This window comes from Cylas formicarius, unplaced genomic scaffold (genome assembly GCF_029955315.1).
Source record: "Cylas formicarius isolate icCylForm1 unplaced genomic scaffold, icCylForm1.1 PGA_scaffold_3__17_contigs__length_32017465, whole genome shotgun sequence".
Classification (NCBI taxonomy): Eukaryota; Metazoa; Arthropoda; class Insecta; order Coleoptera; family Brentidae; genus Cylas; species Cylas formicarius.
Genome location: NW_026844326.1, coordinates 5376410 through 5387891, shown reverse-complemented (window position 1 = coordinate 5387891; position 11482 = coordinate 5376410). Strand labels below are relative to the sequence as shown.

Genomic DNA, 11482 nt, shown 5'->3' with positions numbered 1-11482 from the left:
ACCACTGAAGTTTTCAATCCCTCTTGGAATCTCTTCTCGATGTAATTGGTAAGGGCAAGGACTTGGTCACAGCAGCTGCGACCCGGGCGGAAGCCAGCTTGCTCGACTGGGACGTTATTCAGAAATGTCTGGCTTATTCTGTTATATAAAAGTCGTTCCAGCATCTTGTAAGTCGCACTAAGTAGCGCGATGGGGCGGTAACTACTTGGAAGATGATCCGGTTTCCCCGGTTTTAGGAGTGCAATAATTTTTGTTATTTTGAACTCGGGAGGGAGAGTTCCCGGTTGCAAGATACTGCTGAAAAATCTTTGTAGCCATTTTCTGGCATTTGGGCCGGTATTGACAAGGAACTCATTGTGAATTACGTCAAAGCCTGGGGCCTTCCCTGTCTTTAGACTTCCGATAGTATCGTATATTTCATCCATAGTGAACTGAGCAGGAGGCGGGTTGGCAGAGACAGTCTTCCTCAGGATTGTGTATTCGCGTTTTACACGGATAGAGTGTTCCTAACTGATGGAGCTCTGGATGTGTGGACTATGTGTTCGGCGATTTTGTTGAGCGAGATTCTTTCCTTGGGTTTAGTGATGCTGGTGCTGCCACCAAGTTTCCTTAAGAGGGACCAGGCCTTGCGGCTGGAATGTTTAAAGTCCATCTCCTCCACGGTCTCCCGCCATTTCATTGTTTAGGCTCTCGATTAGTTCGTCGGCTAATTCCGTGTCGCCAGATTCCATAAAATCCTTGTATAATCTATCGCTTTCCTCCGTCCACCCCGGAATGTATTCTTTCCGGTAACCTCTTGGTATGTGCTTCTTACCCACTGCAGCCACCGCTCCGACAAATCGGCGGTAGTTCCCGGGAGTAGGTGGGATCCATCTGACATATTTGTCCAAGTCCGCAGCATAGGCTGCCCAATCGGCCTTGCTGAAGTTCCATCGAGGGCTTGGAGAAGATCTTATGATTGGAATCTGGTGGCCCACCTCCAGCAAAATCGGGCGATGTTGGCTTTGTGGGAAGTCCTCCAGGACTTTCCTGGCTATGTCTAGAGGTCTACCGGATTCGTCTGAAGAAACGAAGCACAAGTCCGGGTTGTATTCTCGACCCCATCTCGCAGAATAGAACGATTTTCTGTCCTTCGCAAGAGTTGACGCCAAACGATAATCAAGTAAGGCGTAGATTCGTCGAATGGGCCCAAAACGAGATTGCCGTTGTTCCCAATTTTCATAATAAGCGAATTTTGTTTAGCGATGAAGCGCACTTCTGGTTGAATGGCTACGTCAACAAACAAAACTGCCTCATTTAGAGCGAAGCTAATCCTCAAGTGAATGTCGAAACACCGTTAAATCCAGAGAAACTGACTGTTTGGTGCGCCTTATGGGCTGGTGGAATCATTGGTCCGTACTTCTCTAAAAACGATGATGGCCAGAACCTTACAGTCAATGGTGATCGGTATAGAGCTATGATTACTAACTCTTTCATTCCTGAATTGAATAATCATGACGCCCAGGAGATGTAGTTTCAACAAGACGGTGCAACATGTCACACAGCTCGTGCCACAATCGATTTATTGAAAGACACGTTTGGTGACCGCCTAATTTCACGTTTTGGACCTGTGAATTGTCCTCCAAGATCTTGTGATTTAACACCGCTAGACTACTTTCTGTGGGACATTTCTGTAAAGTCATTGGTCTATGCGGATAAGCCACAAACGCTTGACCATTTGGAAGACAACATTCGACGTCTTATTGCCGAAATGCGGCCACAAATGTTGGAAAATGTCATCGAAAATTGGACGTCCAGATTGGACTACATCCGCGCCAGTCGTGGCGGTCATATGCCAGAAATCATATTTAAAATGTAATGCCACAAGATTGTCTTTCGGATAAATAAAATTCATGTCAATCGAATAATACATCGTTGTTTTAATGCAGCTTAAAGTTCTATACATCGAAAAAAAAAAACACCCCTTATAAATGGGGATTTATGAGTTTAATGTCTGATGTATAGAATATGAGTAATGTTCTGGTGGTTTCCATGAACCTAGCTCTAGATTGAAAAATTGATATTTTATAAATGAACTAATATTTTTATTACTTAAAACACAAAATAGTCTAGTTAAAATTAATATAGAAATATTTTTTTTAGTTATTGGAAAGCATTGAGTATTAAAATAAAGTCATCCATGACAAAAGATGTATTGAAAATGATAGAACAGATAGAACGCTTCTAAAAAATAATAGAACTCGCCATCTTAAAGTACATAGATGAAAATTAAAGAATCCAAATGAATAAATTAGAATAGGACTGTAATGAAATAGAACAATTTTAGAAAAGATGCGGCAGTTCCAATGTTCATTACGAGTTGCTCTTCAAAGTAAGAAGCACGTGATCAAAAGCAGAAGAATCTTGAAGACTTGACTCCGGTCCAGTTTAAAACATTTAAAGCAGTCAAAGCTGAGGTCAAACGACGCAAGGCTAGTGGAGAGGCTGATTAGGCCATCAAATATGTAAGAGGGCGTAACTAAGTAACTAACCAAAACTAAAAAAACTAGTGAGCGCGGACATATCTACGCGAGATGTCCGCGCTCACTAATTTTGGTTGTACTGTCGATTTATTATGAAAACTGTGGAGGGCTGAGAACTAAACTTTCAACTTTAAGGAGCAGTGTATAATCATTTTTTTTTATGCAGGGATAGATATGGAGGAATACCGGGAAGATCATTCAGCAGGTACTAGTGCTAACTCCAGGGGAGGAAGATGTTTAATTGCAGTGCATCGCCCAATTAGCTCAAATCTGTAATCAGATTGAGCAAATTTTTGCTTTATAGGGCAAGGAAGTCGACGACTGATCTTGGGATTTGCTCACATACCCCATTATCTCGGCTAAGAGTTTACGAGTTGTTTGCAGAGAACGTCAACATAATCGCTAGGAATACCGCAAATACACAGATGTGCCTCGATGGCGATTTCAATTACCAGAGATATAGACTTCTGGAAAGACTTATGTTGTTCTCATAATCTTTTTCAAAAAAATATGGTTGTAAATGCAAGAGAGAGCTCCTTGGATGTGATTTTTGCTTATGATCAGTCCGTGGTGGTTGAGAGGGCCCTTTACGAGTTGGTTCCACCAGAGAGCCTTATAAACAATGTCGGCTTCCATTGATTGATTCCATTCCATTGATTACTGGGGGATCGATCTCTTGCCTTTCAACAAGCTAGCTCCAAGCAAGTTTCAAAAGTGGTTTACACGATATTTAAAAGGTAAAATTCTAGAGACTCCTCTAGACTCCGGACCGCTTGTAAAGATTTGTTTCGCTCAGCATACCGAAACTTTGTTCAAAATACAGAGTCGATTCTTCCAGATACTGACGATTTCTTAGATGCTGTGCGTTCATCTTGGCGACACCTCTATAGCTTTGCGTTTACTATATTATTTTGCCAGGCTACTGAAAAACATGTTACCTTGTTCCCAAATATAAAACAGGAAAACTTTCCGATGTTATAAATTACAGACCAGTATCTATATTAATAACTCCATTTTTCAAAAATGCTATTATAGATCAACAGTATAGCTTTCAAAAGGAAAGGTCAAGAACTTTAAATTTAATTACGTACACGGACTCAAACGCTGGTGCTTTGGAAGTGGGATATCAGGCTGACGCTGTTTACTCAGATTTCAGATTCATGCAGTGCTGCTGGGTAAACTGTGTGGGGAAGGTATAACAGGAGAATTCTGGAGTGGATCGAGTTGTATCTGAGGGACGCAGTCAAGTTGTTAGACTTTGATATTACTTGTCGGAGGGTTTTTCAGTTACTTCGGGGGTGCCTCAGAGCTCTGACTTAAGGCCGCTATTCTTTCTCATATTTATCAATGATGTAGCTGCCTGTTTCTATAATTATCCAAAAGTCTTCTCGATTATTCAAACTCTTGAAGATCGGGTTAGTTTGCAGGAGGATTTAGAACGGTTGATCGGTTGGTGTTATTCGAATGGTCCTAATCTCTCAAAATGATTAAAAACCGCTTTCGCGATTTTATAGTTTTGGCTAGTTTTGGTTAGTAGAATATACTTGGATGGATAAAAACGGTATCAAAACATTCGAATGTTAAAGACCTTGGCGTGGCGAGAGCGGCTCTACCTTAATATAATTTTAAAGGCTTTATTAAGAGGTCGTCACTAGCTATTCAAATCGTGACTTTCTTGAAAACGTTTGAAGCTAGTAGTGAGGAAGCTGACCTGATGCTACTGTTTAAAATTATTAATTCCAGTTGTTTTTGTCCCTCCAATCTATCAAAAATTGTCTTTTGACACCAATACGAATAACTGAGTCGCAAGGGCGGTCCGGTTGCCAATGAAACGAGTATTTGGACTTTTTCACTACTGAGGATATTTTTAGGAACCAGATTCAAGCAAGCCTAACATAGCATAAACATAGCTTACATTTTTTTTTCCTTATCTTGTAAGATTACCTTGTAATATATACTTTTATGTACTTTTACTTTTTATTTTTGTAGCAAACCTGTAATTTAATTGTGCATTTTTCCTTTTTTATGTAGAAATGGACTCCGTGAAATTCATAATTAATAAATAAATAAAATAAAATCGGGAGCAAGGAAATGCGACGATAATTAGTCTCATGAGCCATTTTCTTAAATTACTCATTTCAGGACTAGATCGGAACCAAAGAAGCGCTATGTAAATTGTGATGTATTCGTCTGCTTTATCGATTACTCGATTGAACGTCATAAATTAATGAAGATTTTATCTGAGGAATACTTTATGGAGGAATACTTGCAAAGGGAAACTTGTGAATAATATTAGGTACGCTGATGATATCAGTCTTATTGCCAGCAGCTTGGAAGAACTACAGCTACTTATGAGTAGATTAACACAAGTCAGCACCGAATATGGCTTAAATTTAAATTTATGTCCTTTTAGTTAAGTCAATAAGTACAGAATCTCTTAGATAGACCATGTAATGAATGAAGGAGTGCTTCGCAGAATGCAAAAAGACACATACATACATACAATAAAAGTCAGGAAGCCCTAATACACGGACCACATAACGCGGAAAAATAAAAACTCCAGATCACTGCAATATTACGATTCCAGGAAAACAGGGACCTGATAAGAGAAGAATTTCTTAGTTAAAGAACCGTGGAACTTGGTTCTCTTCAACAACAACATCTTTAAAATAAAATTCACAATATGTCGAGAACGGTAAGATTTAGGTAGATTAGTCGTAATTGAAATGAGGTGACTTTTACTTGATGAAAATCCATTTACCAAAATAAACAAGAACTAAAAGTTCCGATTTTCACGAAATTATATATATTCACATGACAATTGTTTCAACAACACCGTGTATTTTTTCAGATGTAATATTTACAAACTACCTGCTACTATATATACCGAAAAATGACAATAAAACTTTCATTAATGTTGTTGTGAGAATTTAAATTTAATAATGGAGAGGTATTTACATCTAATTGGTCGTTAAGCAATACACTTCGTTTTAGTGTTTTTTAAAAAAATTTCTATTGTGTTGTTAGTTCTGAAAGCTACTTTTAAACCACATTTTGAAATTTTTTTTGAAACTTTGTCACAGGGTTCTCCTATGTATGTAATTGTTTTAAATTGTTTGTGTTCTGTGTTAGGTTTCGGATAAATAGAGTTTGCTGTTGTCTGGATTTGTTTTTTATTTATAATTTTATCGATAATATCTAACAGCAAGCTAGTTATTACAAAGTATACCGAATACTAATTTTACAACAGGTTCATAAACTTAACAGACACAACATTTTCTAAAAGTGAATTTAAATTTCTGGAAAAAGGTTTCAACTATAACTACAACACTCGAACATTAATAGAATTAGATTGTTTAGGGAGCGACTGTGAATTAGCAATTTAGGACATTAAAGATTCTAATTTAAACAAACATTTATTAGCGAATATAATAAACTCTCAATTAATAGATAAAAACAAACACCAAGAAATTTCTCAAATGCCACTAGTAAAATCTATCAAAAACAAAGCTTCTGAAAATAAAATAATATTTACAAGGGAAGACAATCATAGCTATCGATCTGCCAGAATATATTTCAAAAACCAACAATTTTCTTAAACCAGAACTTTCCCAATGTATCAAACACGATCCTACCGAATTATATGAAAAACAAGTCAAGGAAGTAATTACTAACTCCACACTATTTAGTGACAAAGACAAGTATTTATTAACAATTATGAATCCACAACCTCCGAAATTATATTCTTCAGTTAAATTACATAAACAACATATGCCCATTAGACCAGTCGTGTCTTATCTAACGGCTCCAGCAGTTAAACTCTCAACAGATTTTAAACCAAAATTTGCAATAAATAATTCTTTTGAGTCAATCAACAAAATTAAAGATATCAAAATCCCTTCTAACCCAACACTATTGTCTTTTGGTGTACGAAACTTATTTCCCAGTATTCCACCTATGGATTTAGTAGATATCACCCTCACTCGGAAACAGGTTAACCCATTAAATTATTTTGAATTTAATGGACACATTTGCATCTCTAAGGAAGGTTTGATTATGGGAAACCCACTTAGTCCTTTGTTAGCCGAGATTTTTATGGAAATTTTGGAAAATACCATACAAGAATATCCTTTACGCAAATTTTTCTATGGTGGTATAGATACATGGATGATGTCTTTGCTTGCATTGTTGGAACGGACAGACAATTCTTTTTTAAATTACATTAACTCATTACATAATCATATAAAATTCACTATCGAAATTGAATAGGATAACTCTATTAATTGTTTAGACCTAAGTATTACGAAACCGCAAAACCAATTAGATTCCATTTACTATAAACCTTCACACACAGACATAGTCATAAATAGCTAAAATCTCCCTTATAAGCACAAAATGGCTTTATTTCACTCTTTTATACACAGACTTCTTAATACGCCACTCGCAACAGAAAATTACAACGAAGAACTTAATATCATTAAACAAATTGCACTGAAAACGGCTACAATCCGTTCATTATCGATAAAATTATAAATAAAGAACAAATTCAGACAACAGTAGACTCTATTTATGCGAAACCTAACACAGAACACGAACAATTTAAAACAATTACATACATAGGAGAACCCAGTGAAAAACGTTGAAAACATTTGTCAAGATGTGGTTTAAAAATAGCTTTCAGAACTAACTACACAATAGGAAAATTTTTAAAAAACAATAAAACGAATCGAAACGAAATCTCAAAAATCAGGTGTCTATAGGTTGAAATGCGGATCATGTCCTAAAATTTATATTGGATAAACAAGAAACACATTAACGAATATAAAAGAGCGTTTAACAACAATAATTCTAATTTTACCACACACTTAAACACAGAAAAACACATTTTTGACTACAATTTTGATATTTTATATACAGCCACAAAAAGTAGAAAATTAAATTTATTCTAAGCTATCGAGATTAACAAAATAAGACATTGAAATGTATTGCTTAACGATCAATTAGATTTAAATACCTCTCCATTATTAAACTTAAATTCTCTCAACAACATTAATTAAGGTTTTATTGTAATTTTTCGGTATATATAGTATTAGTATAGTGTTATATCTAGTATTAGTTATTAGTCATAGTATTACGGTAACATATGGATATTTCTTTGAAAAATTAACAAGATTTGTGGAGAGAACATCAAGCGCAAAAGCAGAAACTGGACAACTAAAACTGGTACCCGTAATGAAATAGACCAAATCAATACATCAATACATACAATACATCTTGAAAATGCTTCCACCTTGTCCCCAGCAGACTTTGATACCCTCTCAAACGTGATTCATGACAATCGTTAACAAAAGCTTTTCATAACTAACAAACAGTGTTGTAAAATTATCTTCGCGCCAACTTTCTGAGAAGGAAAAAAACATTCTTGCAAAAGGTTCCAACTTAATTTTTGCCGCAAAATAGCAAATAATTTCAAATATTGAGTATTCTCATCTTCTCATCACATGCTTGTCTGGAACATTTTTTTCTTATAACGGTCAAATTTTTGAACAAACGTCGGGAACATCTATGGGTTCATTATTACCAGTTATCGCGAATATATCTATGAAAAGAGAGCCCTCGACACCTTTTATCTAAAGCCAAAATGCTTAAAAATCGCTCCCAGATTTTCATTGCCATTTACTCTCTATACCGCATCATACTTATTACTATCGAATAAGAAGCTAATAATAATCTCCCATTCTTAGATATTTTTATCAATAGAAAATCAGACATAACGTTGGGTCTACGCACAGATGATACCTTAATGCATTGTCACCTCACCATCCGGCCCAATAATCATCGGTTATAAAGTCGTAAAAACTATCTCAACCCGAGTCACTAACCACAGAATTAAAACAAGTTACATCTGCTCTTCTTTCAAATTATTTCCACATTACAGATATTAAGCGTTCCATCACTTCACGACAATGAGTCCGAAAGCAACCCCAAATTTGCCGTTATTGTCCTGCTTTACATCACTCACCACATATCAAAAGAAATATATCGTCAAAACCAGATTTACCTCTTGTCCAAAAATTTCTCAACATATTCGATCTGCCAAAGACAAAAATCCGTTTGAGATACCGGGAGTGTACAGCATTGTATGCACATGGGGCAAAGAATGCATTGGAGAGACCGAAAGAAAAATATCAACTAGGATCAAAGAACATAACAGAGCGATTCGATAAAACTAAATTTCTGGCATGCAATCAATTCTGCTACTAACGAAAAATCGAAACAATCTTAGCCGCATCTCCAGGTAATGACCTTTTACCAATAACGTTGATGATGAATAAGAAAATGGAGAAACGCCAAACAATATCAAAGAAAAATGGTGTATGAAAAAAGAACACCGTGCAATATCGAACAAAGCTAAAAAGTGTAAATGAATAGAAGCCAAATAATGAATATTAAAGAGAAGATATTAACATTGGAAGTTCGGAATATTATTTATGTTTTGTATGGATCAAAAACCGATATAACTTCCTGTTTTGGAAGGAATTTTTAAAACGTAGTGTTTTTGGTATTTTCTAAAATTAATTGAAATGTTTAATATTGTTGTCAATAACATAAAATTCATAAATAATCAATGTAATTTAGTTTTTTGCTCACTTTTTAACATTTTCTGTATTATAATTCTTGTAGAAATAATCGTATATGGCTATCACAAAACTGGTATAATAATAGTATATTATGCAACAAATGCGTTGCTATAATAATAGTATCCAACAATATGCATAATATGCGATATTATGCAACAAATTGCATAACAAATTTGGCACGAACGGAGCGCAGCGGAGCGGGTGTTTGATAAACGAGTAACTTAAAAAGTTTAGCAAATCTATTGCATGTTCTAATTTTTCTATGATCGTTAGTTTTTGGAACCATTTTTGCAAAACAACGCGAATACATTCACTGACATGACAGTCAGAATTGACAATCGTCAAAATTCAAGCCGTGCGGTTACATATCCGAAAACATCCGATTGCTCCCAAACCCGTACATTTATATCCCTGAAATGTCCGAAAGGGCTCGGATCCATGGGACAAGAAACTCACAAGGAAAGTGACGCTTTCCGTATACTAAATCGGTGATAATTGGGTATTTTTCAGCAGGGAGTAGAAAATAGTATATTAATCAACAAGTCCGGTAAACGGCATTTGAACCGTTTGAGTTTATTTGGCACGAGTGAAGCGCAGCGGAGCAAATTTTTAACAAACGAGTGACTTAAAAGTGTTTACCAAATGTGTTGCATATTATACTTTTTTGTGACCGTTAGTTTTTGAGTAAATTTTCGCAAAACGACACGAATACATTCACCAGCATGACCGTTTGGGTATTTTACAAAAGGGAGTAGAAAAAAGTATTTTTCCTTTCTTAGGGTATATTTGCAATTGTGCAACCTTTTTGGGTGGCTCTGGTTTTCCGATTTGATTCATATAGTTGGACTCGCATGATAAGACTCGATTTGGTTATATACCATAATATTATGCAGGGTGGTATTTATAATGAGAAAATCAAAACATTTTTTTTTTAAGTTTCTTGAAGTTTTGAGATAAGCTGTCGTCCCATACCGTACCTCAAATACTACTTCTATATCTGCGCTGTAGCTCTCGTAAGCTTTATTCCTAAAATGAAAAAGGTCTTCAAATTTTGTATCGACATTTTAATCAGCTTGCATATACGATAAATCGAAGATAAGTACAAGTACAGTCAGCACGAGTACCAACCAGTGTCATGCCGAACGCGGCTAAAGTGCAAACGCGAAAATGGGAGCAGTTAAGTGGATAATTTTGTGCGGGCTCAGTTTATCGACAGTGACGTCGTGGCCTCGGGAAAATCTCGGCGATGAGGAGGACATTCCTATCTGCGTGTGTCCGAGGATTTACTCGCCGGTTTGCGCAGACAACGGGAAGACGTATTCGAACCAGTGCGATTTCGACTGTCACCTGAACCATCTCAGAGATAAAGGCGCGCCGGAAATTAAGGTCGTTAAGGAGGGGAGGTGTCACGACGAACTTTGACGATAAATTAGGACGACCGCTTGCGCTTTAATATCCACACCATGTACATTCATTTTATGACTGGCAATAAATTTTGATATCTTATCTGCGTTTCGTAAACAGTTTTTGTCAAAAGCGCGATAAAATCGAAAGGCAAAGGTGTAAGAATAGTTTTTTTGTTCTGATCCTGTGTACACCTGGATTGTCGTGAAGTATTTCCGGGGATTAATGTTACGTTTGCTTCTTCCTTCTAGATACCTTTAGTAATTTATACTTATATTGTTATATATATACATACAACCTAAAATTAAACTAATTACAAATCTTGAACTTCTGCGTCAGTTGTTGATCAATAGAACTGAACAGAATAGTTTTAAATTGTTCCTTTTAGTCTCATCTATACCTTTTGTATTTAACATTTTTCTCTAAAACAAATAATAACCGAGGATAGGACTATATATGTATGTATATGTACACAGGGTTATTCACGGTGAGTGTCTTAAAAATTCCAAACTATGGTATACCTATCCATTTTCACTGATTTTCGAGTTATAAGCAATAAACAAATATATTGCAATTAAAGCGAATTAAAGTAAACATAGTTCATCTGGGTAGCAGGCTCTGGTCGGCCATGGTGACAATTCCTGTAACAAAAATAACTGACATGTGTAGATGTCTAGATGACATGTCGGATTTCTCATTTTATAGTTAAAAGTTGCGTTTATTTGCGAAAACAATATGGCACATGGCATATAGTTATGCAAACGCAGATATTTTGAATTTATTTCACATTTTTGGTGAGCGTCAAAGAATTTTTTCAAAAAAGTGCCCAAGATTTAATGAACAATATCCGCATTTGCTACCAATGTATGAGAAAAAGTATAAAAGAATTGAAGCAAAATTTTCGAAACTCCCAAC

The 11482-nt window shown here is 35.9% G+C and overlaps 1 protein-coding gene across 1 annotated transcript; it reads left to right on the top strand.

Moving 5' to 3' along the window:
• Nucleotides 1-10289: 10289 nt before the first annotated feature.
• Nucleotides 10290-10654, top strand: LOC132699216 (serine protease inhibitor dipetalogastin-like). Its single transcript, XM_060665809.1, has one exon. The coding sequence runs from the start codon at nt 10331-10333 to the stop codon at nt 10583-10585; it is 255 nt and encodes an 84-aa protein (XP_060521792.1). The 5' UTR covers nt 10290-10330; the 3' UTR covers nt 10586-10654.
• Nucleotides 10655-11482: the final 828 nt, after the last annotated feature.

Bases quoted from the DNA above. Each gene is read 5' to 3' on its own strand.
- LOC132699216 (XM_060665809.1), top strand. From the start codon at position 10,331: ATGGGAGCAGTTAAGTGGATAATTTTGTGCGGGCTCAGTTTATCGACA.